This window comes from Acipenser ruthenus, chromosome 40, assembly GCF_902713425.1.
Source record: "Acipenser ruthenus chromosome 40, fAciRut3.2 maternal haplotype, whole genome shotgun sequence".
In the NCBI taxonomy this organism is placed as follows: Eukaryota; Metazoa; Chordata; class Actinopteri; order Acipenseriformes; family Acipenseridae; genus Acipenser; species Acipenser ruthenus.
Genome location: NC_081228.1, coordinates 5,457,869 through 5,477,273, shown reverse-complemented (window position 1 = coordinate 5,477,273; position 19,405 = coordinate 5,457,869). Strand labels below are relative to the sequence as shown.

At 39.9% G+C, this 19,405-nt stretch overlaps 1 protein-coding gene across 3 annotated transcripts in view; it reads right to left on the bottom strand.

Moving 5' to 3' along the window:
• Positions 1–3,910: 3,910 nt before the first annotated feature.
• Positions 3,911–19,405, bottom strand: part of LOC117397390 (protein c-ets-1-B) — a 39,924-nt gene continuing 24,429 nt past the window's right edge. For 2 of the 3 annotated variants that reach the window (XM_059010107.1, XM_059010109.1), the window contains 7 exons: positions 17,444–17,563; positions 16,290–16,490; positions 15,926–16,003; positions 15,141–15,386; positions 13,758–14,018; positions 8,912–9,030; positions 3,911–7,854 (listed from right to left, as the gene is read on the bottom strand). In XM_059010107.1, the coding sequence (XP_058866090.1) occupies positions 7,639–7,854; positions 8,912–9,030; positions 13,758–14,018; positions 15,141–15,386; positions 15,926–16,003; positions 16,290–16,490; positions 17,444–17,563 (1,241 nt within the window). In that variant the 3' untranslated portion in view covers positions 3,911–7,638. The remainder of the gene's footprint in view (positions 7,855–8,911; positions 9,031–13,757; positions 14,019–15,140; positions 15,387–15,925; positions 16,004–16,289; positions 16,491–17,443; positions 17,564–19,405) is intronic. The other variant, XM_059010108.1, reaches the window with a different exon arrangement.

Genomic DNA, 19,405 nt, shown 5'->3' with positions numbered 1-19,405 from the left:
TCTTAGAAAAATACCTTCGACCAGTTTCAGAGACTGGTTTGCTCTAGTCTTTTAAAGCTACTGAAGGTGTATGAAACCAGCTGAATATGACAGATTCGACTTAATATTTTCTGAACCCAATTTGAATGTAAAAGCTATTATTGTATGTGAATTCCATATCATATCGTTCACATTCTATGAAAATTCTGTATATTTGGTTGTTATATATATATATATATATATGTGGGCAGCAGTGTGGAGTAGTGGTTAGGGCTCTGGACTCTTGACCGGAGGGTCATGGGTTCAATCCCCGGTGGGGACACTGCTGCTGTACCCTTGAGCAAGGTACTTTACCTAGATTGCTCCAGTAAAAACCCAACTGTATAAATGGGTAATTGTATGTAAAAATAATGTGATATCTTGTAAGTCGCCCTGGATAAGGGCGTCTGCTAAGAAATAAAAATTATAAAATTAATATATATATATATATATATATATATATATATATATATATATATACTGTATATATATATATATATATATATATATATATATGTGTGTATGTGTGTGTGTGTTTTCTAGTTATCAATTATTTTTAATCTAAACTATATGTACTATACAAGCTGTGTGCTTGTTTTTTTTTTATTTAGACGTGGGCTGTATAGAAGCCAGACATTACAAACACATGAATGGGCCCTGTGTGGATATTCTCTGGGCTGACTTCATTGTCAGGCATGGAAGAAACATGCCTGTTAACCAGGAACATGCCATGGATGAAAGTGCGGGCCTGGGCTGGTGGGTCGTGGACCAGAACTCAGCTCTTTAACAGTGCACGATGCCAGGCAAAAGCTTTCAGTGCTACATTTTCAACTTTCGGGTCTGAGTACTAAAATTCATACTTCTGACTTCCCCTGAGAGCATGGTGTTAAGACACAGAAATGGTATAGCACTATGATGGTTTCAGAAAGTCATTTAGCAGTTCATGAAATACGTCATTAACTTTCATGCATCTTCCTTTTCCGTTTAGTCCAAAATAAATGAACAGCTATATAAAATATTATACGAACTGACACAGTTTATCTTTATTAAAAATGTGCATGGCATTTTGCAAATGCATGGCTGATATATTTTGCTAATGTCTTCTGAACAAGTTGGTTTCAACAACACAATACTTAAAGCTGTCTTATTTTCACCAGCCTCATCGACTAAGTGCAGCTATCCTTCAGTGTTAAAAACAGTTCATCAGAATTAATATTGAAATGAATACTTAAGAACACCACTCTATGTTACAATGTACAGTTAAGATGTGATTCCCTGCACACACACACACACACACATCTCCACAGGTCTCGCCTCAGCTGTGTGATGTCACATCCTGTAATAATCTCTCCCTTCGGTCAAGTTCTGGTCAAGTTACTGTGTTCCCACGGTAACCCTTCACCCAGATGCAGCGATAGAAACGTCTGTCAGTCAGTCAAGGCCTCGGGGGTGTTACCTAGAATTCAGGTGACCACAGACACAGGGCAAACAAATTAGCAAGCTGCTCTGGTCCCCAGTGTTTCTGATTGGCTGAAGGAGTCTCAGGGAAAGTAGGGATTGGGAAGATTGCGAGTCAAGGAGGAGAAAAGGCTTATTCAGAAGTGCATTATAATATACTGACATACTGATAATGGACAACAATTTTTATCATGCATTCTTAAACCTCCACTGTTGTCAAACAAACAGGATTTAACAATCCCCAAATATAGCTCTACTTTAAAAGCTATTCTTGATTGTTTTTATTTACTTTCTAGAAGCCAACCATTAAACAATTCCATGACTCTAAAACATATATTGTCAATATATTCCATAACATAGAATATGCTATTCTTTTCTTTCTGTAATGAAAATTGAAGTTAGTACAATCATATTGAAATATGTGTTGCAGCTGCACCTGCCATAATATATTGCTTAAGTTATTAGCCAACTGAAGTTACTCAAACTGACCAGGAAACTAGGATTGCCAAACTCCATTCCGCATTCTCCTTCATGAGAACCTCATGTGCATGTTTCTGTGCAACTCAAAAGTTCTGTTTTAGACTTTGTGTGGGTTTGACCAAACGAAAGTTGCCTAACAGGCTTCAAACAAAATATTTTTATGTAGCGGAGCAGCAAAACACAAAGGTAGCCAGTCTCTCCCGGGAGTCCAAAACAGAACTAAATGCAGCACAAAGGGCCAGGAGGTGGGACAGGCTAAATTGACAATGAATTAAGCCATTTAGCCTAACCATCTGCATTCACATGATCATTAAGACTCTTTTCTGGAAACATTTATAAAGTAATACATTTAACACACTAAAATATGATGGTAAAGATAATGCTGTAGTTGATGTTGCTGGTGGGATAATTCTGCACATTGGTACTGCAGAATGTGAATGAAGGAAAACAAGTACTGGGACAAAATAGGTTAACACAAAATAAATCAGAAGAATAACACTATTTACATGGGAGGAGTTTTCACCCAGTCACAGGCTTGCATGTTAAGGAGTGCTAACCGTGCTTTCAAATCAATGTTTATATCGGTTGGTAGCTTTATTTACGACCCATTTTCTGGTGGTAACAATCTTTTTTTTGCAAATATGTTATGCACCAGAGACCTGTAGATCACATGATCTTACTGCAACTATACCACTAGGTGCTTAGGGACCAGGAAGCTGCAGAAAACTTGCAGCTATGTTTCAAGTATCTGCATAATGCCAAATTGAATTAAAAAAAAAAAAAACAATAGAGAATCGTAAGATCTCCAACAGAGGAGAAGTGTGACAAGAAAAGATATTCCTGATGCCAATGAGAGCTGGTCAGCTTCCTTTATTAGCTTTGCGATCTTCATGCAGTTCAATCTCAGATTTGTGTGGAAGCAAACTCATTCCATATTTGAATAGTTTTTTGTTTTATTCAATAAGATACATTTTGGTGGTGGTGAGAGGATTGGATAAAGAGACTAGGTTTCACGTGGGTCTGAGAGGCTCAAACAGCAAACTAAGAAGGTTGGTTTATCCACACACACACACACACACACACACAGTACCAGAGTGGGTATGACCCCGATCTCAAACATCAGCACTCTTCTAAAACACATTCATAATGAAAACGAGCTGAATACACGCTGCTCCACGCAAATTGTTAACTATCTTTTTTTTTGTTGGTGCGTTGGACCACCAAAGGGTAAAATCAACCAAATTAACATGGATACAGAAGCAAACATGGAAGTGTCACCCTAGACCAGGGCTTACCAAACACGGTCATCGAGACCCGTGTTTTCTGATTTTCATTCCAAGCTCTCAAGTACCCAACTTAAACCCTTAATTAAACCAATAATTTGCTTAATTAGACTTTTTTTAATTGTTCTCAGATTTCATGTTACTTGTAACATCGTATAGTTGAAATCTTCAACTGTTTAAGAGCTGGAAACAATTAAAAAGGTCTAATTAGTCAAAGTATTACTTTAATGAAGGGTTTAGTTAAGTAATTAAGAGCTCAGTTGGAATGAAAACCAGAAGACAATGGGGGGATCGGGTTTGGGGAGCCCTGGTCTGGACAGGATTAAACAAAATTGTGTTTGGAGGAATGAGTTAATTTACTGTAGGTAAAAAGCAAAAGGAGTCTGGTGACCTTGTAGTGGCATAACTGGAATCCTCTGCTGGAAAGAATCTCAAGACTTTATAGAAGAGGAGTGGTGCTTTGTGTGAGGATACTATATTCAGATGCATTGACAGAGCTGTACTGGGAATCTCACCCAGAGTACATGTGTGTCTGCGGCCAGTTGTAATGAAATCTGTGTTGGGTAATACAGAGATGCTTCTGCAAGCTGGTCTCTGATCTTGGAGCAAATACCTTTCAGAATTACACCACTGTTAAAAAAGAGAACAAATAAAAACACAAGACTCAAAAGTTATGAAATATTTTTTTATCATGTTTTTTTTTAAGTACAATAAGATTTAAGACTACTGTTTTATAAAACTTTCCAGCAGAAATTCAATGATGGCCCAGCATCAGCCTCTTTTAAAACAATTATTTTGCAGACAGGCAATCTGTTTTTTTTTGTTTGTTTGTTTTTTTATTTACAAAAGAAAAAGTAAAAGTCGCTACATTTTTTAAACGGTCTTTTTTTACATTTAAAGCACCAGCTTTTTGTCTGCTTCTCTATTTCAAATTTTATAAAATATAAATTATTTGAAAAATATCAGAAAGTTTGTGAAACACATACATAAAAAAAATGATCTTATTAAACAACAGCAACAAAACCAAAACCATATAAAATAATCTCAACAACAAAAATAATGGCTTCCTTGCGGTATACATATAGATCTGTAAAAAGGGTTCCACTGAGAATGATCCATGTGTGGTAGAGTTTACTCAATATTTCATACGAAGCATTGCAAGAAGTTTCAGCTTAATTCCGTGAATCATTTTATTTTCATGTAGCCACATTGCTAAAGTTTAGAAAAATGCACTATGTGTGCTTAATTCAAAACAGGCACTGTCAATTCAGAGTCTGATATTCTCAGAAACTTGAACATATTGGTTCTGAGGTTCTCCCCCACACTTTTGGAAGCTTGGGTGAAACATCTTGCAACACGCAATGTAACAATATAGTGCAAACCCTACCGGATTCTATACAGCTACATACACATACATGCACATAAGTACATTATACATACTGTAGACAGATGTATACAAACACATATATAAGTATGCTTGAATACAAACACTTCTTTGGAATGGTTAAAAATACTGCGAGGTGACGAGAATTCTTGCTTTCACTAGCTTACTTATGGAGTGTTCCACCCCATTGTAAAGTACGAAGAATCAGCTACTTTCTTTCTGTTCCTACCTATGTGAGGTTTCGAGTGAAGACACAGGGGTTTTAACTACAACAGAGGTGCTGACACCGAGAGGCCTGTTTGATTGTCATTGGGAGGCAAGAGGTCCAGGACACCAAACTGCGGCGTTGCACAGAAGGAGGTCACAGCAACGCCACTGTCACACCACTGCAGCAGTGTAGCAGTGGTCACCCCCATAGCAACCCAACAGCACAGGCCTGTGCGGTCCAGCAAGGATATTCCTGAGCAAGTTCCGGCTTGGGGGGGGGAAACATTAAGAGCTAATGTGTGCGTTTTAGTCAAACTAAAAATACCGCGTTTCAACTGGAGAGGTGATAATTATGATAATTACCAAGTAAAAATAATCCTTTTTGGGAAAGTTATTTTAGTTATCCTAACTCAAACAGAGACGTGTTTTTTTTTTCTTAGTCTAACACATATTTATCTTGCAAATCAACAATGTCTCTTTTGAGTCGACAGATAAGACAAGTAACTGTCTTCATTTTATGCAGCAGAATTCTGGTCACCTGCACTGCACACTGTATACAGACCCCATCTTTTTAAGTAAAACAATGAAATCCAATCCGCCCTCACTTTTATAATACTTTCTTTACAATGTTGTTCTGCTACATTCCACCTTCATTTTCAATCTCTACAAAAAAAGAAAAATGACTATCCAGCCCCAGCACTCTGTTGGTTTGACCAGTTATCTAAGTGGATCTACAGCTCAGTGTTGACTGCTCGGAGTTAACAGCCGTGCTCCTTGATAGCCGCTTCAGCGAACTCCCTCGTCAGTGGAAACGCTCAAAGGCCTGCAGTGCTACTACTGCCTTGTCTGCCCACTCTTTTTCATCAACGTTTTCAGTCCACGATTCGGTCTCTCTTTCTGAAACAGCTCTTCAAAAAACACCTACCCTCATTAAGGTGCTCTGTTTAAACAAACTTTTTTTTGTTCAATCCTCTTAAGCTATATCGTTCTACATCCCCTCCCGTGCTAAAGCTCTCTGTTTAAACTATGCATCCCATTCACAAAACTCAGGAGTTATTTAAAAGTTTTATGAACATATAGTCAGCACTCAAAATCTCTTTATTTTACAACAAATAACTAACCGATCAGCTTATAGATACCGTGACACAGTCAGGACCATAAAAACAACATTCAGAACTCCTTCAGTCCCATCTTAACCCATCATTTACTAGTTACTGTTTTACAATGTCCATCATTTCCAGAGGTATAATAAATCAGACTTCTCAAAACATGACAAGCTGAATGCGAAACACTGAAAAACAAAGCTGGAGAATGAATGCAAGACGACACAAGCCTTGATTTGGGATCTGTTTTCCAACAGTTCAGTAGTTTGTGACAGTGTGCTTCACTATAATTAGCTCTCCTGTACCCCTTGCATTCGCTGCAATCTCTAGCAGTGTGTGGAGAGTTCTATGCGTTAACGTAAAATAAAAAGAAATCAAAGCTCAATTTTTTAGACAAAGCGGGGCAGACATTCCTTAAAAGGGATAGTTTTGTAGCAATTTTATTTAAAAAAAATAACACTCTCAATAGGAATATAAGAAAGCACATTTTGCAGATCATTATGACATGTTTAGCAATCCTGCACACAGGGCCAGCGTGCAACAGCACAATACAATCTGGTAGAACTCCAGCAAACAGACATGTACAGATCTGACTGGCTACTCTTTATTAATGCCTTTCGATGTCTGCACGTTGCTACTTTTTGCAGTAAAACCTTTCACACGGAGAGCAGGTGGCTCTGTCAGTTGCTGCTGTTACAGAAGTCAGGTAGATTTTTATCCGAGACTTTCGATTTATCTAAACCAGTTGCTTTTGGTATGAGGTGGCGAGTGCTTTTAAGTTGATGGGAGTGGACACCTCTATGCAAATAAGTGGCCAATACTATGCGTCATTGACTCCAGTGTTGTACAAGAACAATCGGGTGGTTTACCCTTTAAAAATGAACCATTATCCAGCTCTGTGCACAGAATTTCTCATTCCTTCTCCATCTCCAGTCTTAAGGAGATGTACTTACATTGTGGTTTGTAAAAAATCCTTTTTCGATGGGGTCTAATATACATTTACCTTCATCTATGTAAAAAACGTACACACGGATAACTTGGCCACAAAAATACAATACTGAATTCAGTTTAGACATGAGCTTAAGACACAATAGGAATACTGGCACAGACTTGTATAAAATGACAATAATAATATTAATAATAATAATAACAATAATTAAAAATTACATTTTTTTTTGGTCCCAAGTGATGAGAATTGTTCCCCTTTGTTCACATGGACAGAGGGTCAGTGAGTGAGACAGCAACAACAAACACAGATAATATACCTATATAGTTCATTTTATTTGGCAACAGTTTTCGTAGCAGGACATTTCCGTCCATCTTTTTTCCATCCCAGAATCCTCTCCTCCCTCTTCTGTCTTGTTTCCATGTCAGTTACTCGTGCTATTAAAGCAAAACTGTTCAAACTTTTTTTTTTTTTTTTTTTTTTTTTTAAATTAATTAATTTTTTTAATTGCTAGCTTTTCATTTGTCTCTGTCTTGAGCTGCAATTTTTTGGAGGGGACGTTTGTCTTTGTCGCACGTGTACGGAATGACCCCTTTTTCTTTTTGAAAAGCTCAGAAAGTAAATTGACAAACAGCTCTGCATTAAAAAAAAAAAAGCAACTCAAGACTCAATCCCACCGCACCCACCAATCTGTCAGTAAAGCCTTCAGTCTGGTCCTTCCTTCGTACACCTCCCCCCCCACCCCACCTCCGCTCAGTTTCACTCATCCACGTCCGGTTTCACATCCAACATGGCGTGCAGCTCCTCGGGCGTGTACCCCAGCAGGCTTTTCAAGTCACACACGAAGCGGTACACGTATCGCTTCCCTGACGTCTTGTGGATGATGTTTTTGTCATAGTAATAGCGCAGGCCTCGACTCAACTTCTCGTAGTTCATCTTGGGCTTGTTCTTCCGTTTTCCCCATCGTCTGGCTACCTGTAAAGAAAAAAACAACTCAATCAATACAAATGTATTTTTATATAGCGCCCTCCCTTCAAGCCATGGCATCCCAGAGCGCTGTACAAAGTTAAAAACAAAACAAGACAGCTCATGTGTACAACACACTCCAGCGACAACCAGTTATTAAAAGCATGTTCAAAAAAGGATGTTTTCAATTAAGACTTAAAAGAATCTAATGTTTCAAACTGCAGTTCCACAAACAAGGCGAACAACAGCTGAACTGGCTGCAGTTGATTTAAGATTATTTATTTGGAACAACTAGAGTCCTGCATTTCCTGATCTCAAAGAATGACTAGGAATATATGGAGTTAGTCGTTCCTGGAAACACGATGGCCCTAATCCATGAAGGACCTTATAAATATATCAAACTTAATATATTGCATGTACTGTTTCCAAAATGCCACCCCAGTTAATCGAACCTTCATGAAGGTGTTTTTAATTAACAGCACTCCCCTTGCTTCTCTCTCTCTTGCAATATTATAAAACTGGTAAAATAGGATTAATCTCTCATTCACACACCAGCTTAATGTAATGACTGAACATGCATCTCTTGAGAGACTCACTGCAAGAATTCATGATAAAACCACAGAATTTGATATGGTCTGGAATCCCTGTTTTCACTTTCTAGGTTAGTGAGTATTAATGCTTAAACCAATCCACTGATAACACCCTCAACACTGTCATTATTTCATCTCTGGTTTGCAACTTGTTGAATATATTTATTCATTTATGAATTGGTCTATTTAGCCATCTGTCTATATATATATATATATATATATATATATATATATGTTTTTTTTTTAAATTTATTTACTTATTGGTTTGTTTATTTCCAATATTAAGTTTGATATTTTTAACTGTTATTTCAATCCTCTTTATTATAGATGTGTTTACTTGTTAGACTGGGGTGAGGGGGGCTGAAGGGTGAGATTGGGAGGGTGTGAGGATTGGGGTATATGTAGTGTAAAGTGCTTTCCTTAGATTTTGTTGATTTGATTGTTTATATGTAATAAAAAACAAACCCAGCGCTCACCTCATCGGGGTCGGAGAGTTTGAACTCCCAGCCATCCCCCGTCCAGCTGATGAAGGACTGACACGACTTGTCCGTCAGCAGCTCCAGCAGAAACTGCCAGAGCTGGATGGGTCCGCTACCTGCCAGAGAGGAGAACAGGCATGGATTAGAAACGTGACGCACAAGCTAAACCGCAGTGCATTAATGCAGTTCACAGGACCCGTGATTGCGGCACACGCTGAGAAGCAAACATCTCTGCCTCTTCAATAACTGTTAAGCATTAAGGATCTGAAAAAAATATAACTATAACACTATATTGACATTGAATCAAATTAAGAGCTTATCAGATGCTTCCAAAAAAGTGTTTTTCAGGACTTGTTTGCCTATATCTGTAAGATCGAACAAGGAAACTGAATGGGTTGTAAAGAACTATTTTTTTTTCATTGAATCAGCCCAACCAAATAATTAACTCTTTTTTCGTAATTCTTTGGGAAAAAAAACATGACTGAAGTATGTAAATGGTTTTCAAAGCTGCATCCTTAGAATTTACTAAGAAAAGCATCTAAACTTCCAAACACAGCTCTTCAAAGGCTTACGATAAATGTCCACACCAGTATCTCTGTTTTTTCTGAATCCTTTCCTCACAACAAGGTACTTGTAGCACTTATTATTGCAATAGCAAAATGGGACAGCTGGTCTAGTGGAACCCATTTCTAAGCTTGTTGCGTGTCGGTAGAGAGCTCTGGGTTGCAAAGGCAGCTTGCTGGGTTGCAAGGCTGGCCAGCGAATTAACTCTGCAGCCAAGTGGCTCTCTGCTAGGATATTGTGCCTGTGTGGGGTTTTTGTTTTTGGTTTGTTTGTTTCCTTCGCCCTGTGGCTAATTCTCTCAGTCTTTCCAAAAATTCCACGCAGATGATATCACGCAATTCTCAGAAAGGGTATTTTTCTTTTTCTGCACGAGACTTGAGAGCATGACTGCGCCAGGGAGGCGTGTCCTGAGGAACAAGACTCGGCTCTCATTCACAATTCTCTACGCACTCTCCCGTGGCTTTCATATTTTAGTGCTGCTTAACAGGCGAGCCTGGCACCCACAACAACACAAAATACCACTGGGATAATACCAATGTGCATCCCACGTACTGCAATGAATGACCATTATGATAAAACTTGACATAGGAAACCGCTACCACTGCGGTCTCATTCTATCGATGGCAGTTTCACTAATATAGCCTTGAGCCACTACTTTCCATGCAGGACCGTAGCATTGCCGTTGTGGTCTACAGCATTGCCACTGAGGATCAAGTCGCGATCCCCCATTTCTAAAACAAACCGTTGTAACACCGAAGGCGACTGCATTTGAGGCTGTAAGGTTGCCCATCACACTTGCAAAAGAGCTAGGTGAGATTTAGTTCTACTTAACTAAAATTAACATTTAAAAAGCTTTTTCAATACATGTTATTACAGTATGCTCCATTTGTCTTGCTATCTACTGTAGTGAATTAAGTCCTGTTTGATCACAATGAAAAGTAGCAGTGTGCTTTCTGCAATCTGCAGTTTTGCAGCAAGGAGAAACTGTTTTTTGTTAAGGCACAATGATGTATACTTAACTGGGGCCCAGACTAACTGGATCAACTTTTCTGTTGAAAACTGACAGTACACATTCAGTCCGCACCAAGAGACCAGCTTGTGATCGCTATTTTAAAGAATGCACAAAACAATTTAACTGGGGACATAGACATGATCAGCATTCTGCAATCTCCTGTCATGTCACTAGCCAGACAATGTGACCATTGTGGAGCGGGCACCATGTGACGGCCCGCAGCTCAGAACTCGGCTATTCTTACCCGCTGCCAGGGCCTAGGGGTCAACGAGAGATACAGTGCGATTCATTCTCGATCAGCTTCCTGCACGGCACATTCTTAAAGGCTGCTGCTGACTCGAGCCCCACAGTGTGGGTGGAAGCTATGAAAAAGCAGAGCTACAACCCAACCACTGGCAGTCTGCCCTCGCTGTCAAGTGCCTGTTTCTTTTCATGCCTTTAACCTTTAAAAGGTGCTTGGTGGTGAATTTCTTACAAATGAAACGAAGCTTCCAGACAGAGCACTGTGTCTGTCTGTCTGTCTATCCACACGGCAAGCACAAGATTCTTACAGTGTATGTCTGATCCAGACAAACAGACAGCTTCAGTCTGTAGTCCTTCCTACTCTATAACAAGTACCAAAACGCTGCCAAAAGAATTTGTAAAGGAACAAAATATACCACCTGGAAAACATTGCTTTTGAATAATTCCTGTAAGTTATATAATTCAACACTTTAATATTATTTATTAATAATAACATACGTAGTATTATTCAAAGAGGACCAGAACATTTAACTAAATAACTAAACTAAATGAGAAGACTTTCAGAATTTGTTAAGACTCTTGACTTCTCGCTTGTCGTTATGGGCTGTTGCAATGAAAAACAAGAAACCCTCAAGGTGGAGGCAGTTAGGAGTGAATCTCTCACCTTTCTCTCTGCCTGCTTATCAGCTGCTCCATCTCGAAAGATCTCTCGATGTCTGTCCCTGTGGTGCTGTGGCAGGAAACAGAACCTCGCGTTTTCATAAACTGTTATTCCGATTATGAATTTTTTAATATCATTTCTCAGCTGTTGCTCTGTTTCAGAGAAGCACGCCGCTACCTCATACTTGAATTATCTACTACTTTTCTTTCTTGGCTCGGGGTAGGATATTAAATTAAAAAAAAAAAAGGTTTTATACTGCAAGTTTTCTGCCAGAAACTCTATTAGCTAAAAATATTTAAAACTTTTCGTAAACCGCTCAAGAGTAAACACTCTTAAACACACTGCTACTGCCATCTCTGCTATTTACATTCTTGGCATAGCATCTACATTAAAATGTTTTCCTATTTTTAAACATAAAAAGTTAAGTCATCCAAAACAAAGAAAAAATCCCACAAAACGTGGATTAAATTACACAACCAACAAAACAAAAACATTTTAATACACCACTGCCGCTATTAATGAAAGTTACACACAAAACCATATAAATATAGTCATCTATCAAGGACCACAATCTTGTCTGAGACACACAACGAATAATCTTCAGAAGATGTACACATAACAGGGGTTTGCAGTTACGCATACTCAAATTGCCTTTAAGTATTTAATCGGCAGGAAAACAAGAAAAGCTGTGTGCCTTCCCTCACATTTACAACCAAGTACCAATCAATGACAATTAACTTTCACATCGAGTGTTTTAAAAGCCGACTGGAAGATCATTCTCCTCTCATCCCAGGTACTGACATTTTCACTGCCGTACTTAATCCTCAAGGCTCACAGCTTTTCTTGTGTTGAAATCAATGGATTTATTTAATACCTGCCGATAAATACTTCTTCAAGGCAATAGTCCCCAAACACATACTAACCTAAATACTGTAGCAGAGGGTTGACCGTTTATATCGTGTCTAGCACTAATATGATTGTTTGGACGCTGTATTTGTGTAGGTCATGTATACAAATCTTATCATTAACTACAGCAATTACAATTCGTTTCTCACAGTGCTTCTTTAAGGGTTTCCACGGCAACGTAAATAACTTAAAGCTAGATCAAATCATGTGGCGTCTGAGAGATGTCATGTCCATGGAACTCCTGCCTGCAGTGAATGGTGAGGCTGTCATTTAAAACCAGATACCATGTCATTGCATTATCATGCCGTGTCAAGTGGTACAGGGTTTTTAGAACATCGCTTTCACTTGTCTGCTGTTGCAGATTTCTTCCTCTGTTCTTCACTGAAAAGGTTGCGGACAGTTCCTGGAGAGTAATGTAAACAACCAACTGCCCATGACAGGCCCACCCCATATTAATAGTGCTACAGTCGGTGCTCCTGATTGATTTACATATCTTGTATGTCTCCCATTTGTACTGCTCTTTGGTAAAGACAAAACAACTGCTAGCGCTAAACAACTTCTAAAACAAAACAGCCAGCATTTTAAACCACATGTTAAAAATGTAGGCCACAAATCGAACCAAAGGCAGAAAAACAACAACCACTCCGAACTTTTTCTTTTAATTATATACTGCACTTTTAAAAAACGCTTTAAGAATGTTTTTGTATGTAGGTTACAAGCATGTTTTTGAGGTAAGTCCTCTCTTTGACGCTTCACAAAAGTACAGACAGGTATCACTAGCGCTCTGTACCGCTCCCAGGTTGCCACGACAACCCGATAAATAGGTCAAGATGTGGGATAGATAACGCTGCAGATGAAAACTCTTCGACTTATGTTGAAAGAAAAAAAAACACGCAGCCAGAGATAGCTCTACTTCCTGTAAAATGCTTACTCTCTCACCTCAGTGGATTCAGTTCTGTTTCAGAAAGTACCGATAAACACAGATAGACAATCTCTATGGGGTTTTAAAGCACATACACAGTCACACTTTACCAGCAAGGAATACAGATACCGCAGACAGTAGTTACATGCAGCAGTGCCAGTATATACTGTAAAGAAAGCTGCTCCACTAAAATTGGTGCAAATAAAATAAAACCACTCTCTCCAACACGCATTTTAGATCAAATGAAAGGGGGGCCGCTTGTTTCATTTTTATGTGCCAGGACCAATTTTGTTTTAAAGCGTGCTGAGAGTGTTTGTTATGAAAACATTGGAAGAATTTGATAAAAAAAAAAACATTAACTGCAATTGCGTTACACTTTCACGGTCACTGTTTAATGGTGACCAGACAAAAGCTAGGGACGAGGGTTGACGACAAACTTCAGCCATGTATGTGCTTTTGGAAGCACTCCTGTGCTGGACATGAACCTCCCTAACCGAAGCCCGGAATGGTACAGCCCCCCCGGTGGCGTCCGTACCTGTGTAGCCGGCGAGTGCAGCGGCTGGGATGACAGGCTTGTCCTTGTTGAGGTCGGCTCTCTCCCTCACGTAGTCCTTGAAGGTGCCTTTGGGTTTGTGGCCGTGCACGGTGCTGGGGTAGTCCTCCGAGTCGAAGCTGTCGTAGGACGGCACGCGCTGCAGGCTGCTGAATGACGATTGGCTGCTCCAGGACTGCGTGAGATGGTCACAGCTGTCAAAGCTCTCGATACTCTCCAATGAGTCCTGTCCGGCTAGCTTCCCTGGGGTGAGAGAGGGGGAGGAGACGGGTCAGGACAGCTTGAATACGAGGGCTTGTCCTAGAAAAAACCTTCATTCATATTACCAGCCAAATGCAATTTTCTGAAAACTGAAGTGGGTTATCACGCTTTTTGACAATGTCTTGTTTAATTTTCCAGACAATATTGGTTAGTCTATGGTCAAAAGAGCAGGGACAGCAGGATTTGTATGAATTTGTAATGAATGTATTGTTATGGTATTTGAATGGGATTTTATAATCAGTGCTATTTGAAGCCACAGTAACAATAAAAGGGGAGGAATAAATATAAATATATATATATATATATATATATATATATATATATATATATATATATATATATATATATTTAAATCTTTGTCCAAGAGCTGTATGAATACGCAACTAAGCAATATATAGTCCTGTATTTAAAGAGCTGTATGAATACTAAGCAATGCCTTTTGACCCTGCAGAGTTTTCCGTTGGTCAAGCGGTTATAAACGCTGCTGTGAAATAGTACCAGAAACAGTAGCAGCCTCTGCCTCTCGCTGTGTCTCTGTGCACTGTGTCTGAATCACACCGCTCAGGCAGCTCCCTCTCTGTGCCCCAAACCGCTTGAAACAGATAGCAAGAAACAAAACAGAACATGCCTGTGTCTGCGTCTCTCTGTTCTAACACCTACCTCATTTCAATAAACCCTCAAACACACACACTAAGCGAGGAGAAGACGCTTTTAAAGGTTATCTGACAAAAACAAGTTACAGACGGGTTAGAGAGCTGGGCCACTGTGTACAAGTTGTTAGTTTGAGAAACACAGTTAAGTGGCTTACACAGCACGGAACGAATGTGTTTCAAGATATCAAAACTTTGCAAGCTTTATTTACAGTATGATACAAAGTCAGAATTTTACATTACTTTTACACAAGAGTAACTTATTAATATATATATATATATATTAATTCCCATTTTGCTACAATATAGAGGAAAGTCTACTCCTCTTTGCATTTTGACTTGGGGGCTAAGTTGCATTATAGATCATGTTAACCCTATATTTTTTTTAAATCTCGAGAGCCACTTGTCTTCCTGTGCAGCAGGGGGCGCTGTGGCAAGTGTGGGGCGCTCTCACCTCGGCTGATGCGGCCCACGCACATGTTGTCCGGGGAGATGACCTCCTGCTTGACGGAGAAGTAGTCTCCCTGCAGCGGGTTGAGCGGGGCGTCGCGCAGGATCACAGAGGGGTAATCGCTCTCGTACTTCAGAGACAGCAGCTCCTCGGAGCTGATTGGGTGCAGGGTCTGGTAGGACTCTGTGATGAAACCGGGCTCCGAGTACTCTGAGGGAGGCACGCACTGGGCATGCTCAATACCATAACCTGGGAAGAGAACAATTGCGGTTTTGCTTTGAATTCGTTTTGCTCACTGATGTTTGATAGAATGAATTTAGGATGCAGGTCCATCACTCGTTGTCTCATGTGTCGCCTCGCTACTTACTGAACTGAATTGGGTTGATTTTAGTAAATTTGGAGGAAGAGTAAAACAAATTCAGCTCTCCTATTGGTGCTAAAATGTGCTGAGGAAGTTCTGAAACATACTCGCTCACATTTTAAATATAAATCAAAGGGGGAGGGAGTTACTGGGTGACTATTGACACTGATAGATTAACAATCTGAAGATCTTTTTTAAAGCAGGAACTTGGTCTGTGTGTGTGTGTGTGTTTGTGTGTGTGTGTGGGTGTGTGTGTGTGTGTCGGTGGGTGAGGTTAACAGGTGACACCTGGTCAGCCTCACAACTGAAAATAAACAGACCGTGATAAACAATTACGGCAAATAATGTTTGCAGTAGGACCTGCTGTACTTAACGATGCTTGACTGAAGATAGCAGTTTATCTGTAAAGTGGAGAGCTGGTACTTACTAGCAAAGTAATCCGAGGAGTAGCGCGACTCTGGGAAAGTGGAGCTTAATCCGCTGACAGGAAAATGCTTCGCGTCTTCTTAATGAAAGAGAAAGTGTGTGAGTGAGGAAACTTGCCCAATGAATCAATGCAGAATACTGTACAGGGCAAGCTGGAAGTCAGCTACACAGACTACGTTTAAGATCACACACTACAATTAAAGAGCAAGCCGCTTGTCATTTTAACAGCTTTTTTACATTTTTATGCTGTTAGATTTTTATTCGGCCACGAATGCTGCAATATATGCACGGTTAAACAGAGGTCAATCATTTAGAGTTTCTGGTTGATCCATAACCTTCCACACCTGGCTTAAATGAGCCCTTACCTTTCTGCAGCATCTCCAGATGCTCCCAGAGAATGTCTCCTACGAAGTCTGGGGCGAGCTCTAAGAAGCGCTCCTTCCCCAGCGCACAGAGCATGGCGCCGTTCATGCAGAACTTGTGAAACTCCAGGTCCTTCAAGCTGAACTCGTTCGCCGTCCACGTCAGCCACTCCGCCACGTGGCTCTGTGTCCACTGATGGGGGTCTGGGAGAGCAAGAGAGGGAGTGGGTGAGAAACAAGGGCTGGGAAGGAGACAGCCCCCTACTGATGGTCACCCAGTAATGCAACAGCAGCCAGCATTAAAAAAGGCAGCAGGGATGTTTGGAACTAATTGCAGAGTATTATAGTAGATACATATGTGGCCATTCTACAGACCAGCACAAGCAATATGGCATTTGTGGTTCCAGTACCAAACTCAAAACATAAGGCGCTAATATGTCTTTATTATGTTAAATTCAACGGCATCATGACTATGGGAAACGTCATTGAAGATTTCATTATTTGACTTGTTTTACAGATTCAATTTCTATGAGACTAATGGGATTGCAAGATTTCACAATACCATAATCCCTTCAGCGTACTTTAGTTCGTGATCTGTATGCCTCTGTCGTAACATCCCCTAGTCTTTTCCAAAATGATTATTCTCAACTCCCCAGGGTGGTATTAGGTTGTATTACATGTGAAACAGACTCTAAACCGTGCATAACAGGCTCCTTCCTAGCCGCTGTTTCTCACCCACTCCCTGAGAACAAAGTATACTATGTGGTATCATGTAGCCTGTTCAGTTCTATGCTGAAATGGAATTAAGTTGGTGTCTGCTTACTTAAATTTTCCATGGATTGGCTTTCTGTTTTCTCTGCTGTGTCAGCGCAAAAGCCACGATTGTTGTCTATCTGAGGTGGCTTCAGCTTTTTTTTATTACAATGAACGTCTGCTGGTCTAACCGTGAGTCTTGGACGGTTTTGAAAGGAGACGTTTTAATTCAGTAGCTTCATGAATAAGCTAAGGTCGTGGTTTAGTGTGATCAAGTGTACAATTTATCATGCCCTTAATAGTGATGTCTTTAAAGAACCATTTAAAAAAGTGAAGGGTTATTATTATTATTATTATTATTATTATTATTATTATTATTATTATTATTATTATTAATAGGTTACCTTTGGGGATTCCGAGCCGCTGCTGCTCCTTGGTGAATCCGCTAAATGTAGCCTTTAGGGCTTGTGACATCATCTCTTTACTGCCGGGTGTGAGCAAGGGAACATCTCCGCATTCCAGTTCTGTCAAAAAGAAAGAGGCATTACATTCTCCATCACCTGTGAAACCACCTCACAGCACAACAGCAGTTCATAAAGCTGGTCTCAGGGGGTATCTCCATAGACTGTACACAGCCAAAACCAGCGGGAAGAAAATACATCACAAACCTTGTACACGTGTTACAGGCATTGTCAATTTCAGTACGTTACTCCATTATTTCGACTGGACTAAGCAAGCAGTTTTACTGCTTGTTTGCATTCCACCCAAGTTGCTACTGTTTTCAGTATATGTACCGATTTGGTTTCAGTATCACTGACATCTGACCCTGGAAACTTTACTCTAAAGTTGAACTGTCCAGACCGGGGCTCTAACACATGTGTGGGCCAAGACCCATGGCTCCCTACTACACACAATTGGAGGCCTTAGACACTAATTAATAAAGTGCATCTCCAACCTGCCCCTCACCCCAATACATACACACAGACACAGAGGGAACAGTGTGCTTGAACACAACAGGGGGCACGCAGCAGGAGTCAGAGGTCAAAGGGCACTGCGGTGATGTCACACCAGACCCTTCCAAACCCTGTGTCCTATCTGACACATGGGCTACTGTTTGAAACAGAGCCCCCTTTGATGGCTTAAACAGCCCTTGTTGACAAGTAAAGATTTAATTAGACCTCCCAGCCCCAGGGGAAATGAACAGCAGGGTGCCGGAGAGCTGAGGGTGAAGCGCAGACACCGTAGGGGCACGCTAGCCTGTACTGCGATGTAGTGAGACAAGTAGATATCCAGATTAATTCAGCTGAACGCATTTAACCCAGATGCAAACCCGTAAAATGCAATCTCATTTACAACGATGCATGATTGTGAGCAAGCGGCACCTCTCTTATTTCATGCAAACCACTTTCAAAACTACTTCAGAATGACAAAGTTTCATCAGCTTTAGTTCACCGTGCTTGAAGTTCTCATTTACTGATGTGTGTTTATGAGCTCAGACTCTCTGATTGGGGCACCTTTTTCTAAGAGAGCAACATCCTCAGCATATAATACACATCATGAACTTCAATTACACAATGGTCGGATAAGGAGTGAAAAGGCAATAAAAAAAGGTTAAAAGGTTTTTTGTTTTGTTTTTTTTTAAGGTTTTTGAGTACATTTTTCACCGTGAGGCATGCATGTAAATTAGTAAACTACCTTCCAGTGTTAAAAATTAGTCATATTACTTATTTTCTGTGTCAAAATCTCAACCACAAGCAACGTAAAAAAAACTCCAGTTATACCACAAATACAAATGATCTTATATAACCTCCTATAGCTGCCCTCAGAATCTACCGTAATAAACTTCTCGGATTTTTTTTTTTTTTTTTAAGTGCATTCTAAGTGCATTCAGCAATCTATAGGCTTACACTGAGTAGTGCCCAAACTATTCGATTATTATTTGGAAATGTACTAGTAACTGATTCATATGTACTGCATGATCCCGTGGTACCACAATGGATTTTAATGGAGAATTCTCTCTAATCTGAGCTTGAAATGAATGACTATTTGTATCTGTTATCCTTCCAATGATGTACAAACACAGTAATGGTTTAAAGCACAGTACTGCCTCATACAGCCACGAGCTAGGAATAAGCATGCATGCTTATAGGTACCATTTTATAAATATCTTAACAGAAAAACAGCATGTACATTAACTGTGTAGCAACTCAATGTAAGAGACTTAACAGAGATGTCCTGCGAATATATTTTTGCACATATCAGACCTTCATTACTTATCCTACATCAACACACATGTATAAAGTGCTGTATCTGAAGTATAATAGGCTGCTTTGGAACTCAATTGTGAGTAGTAGGTGCTAAGACCC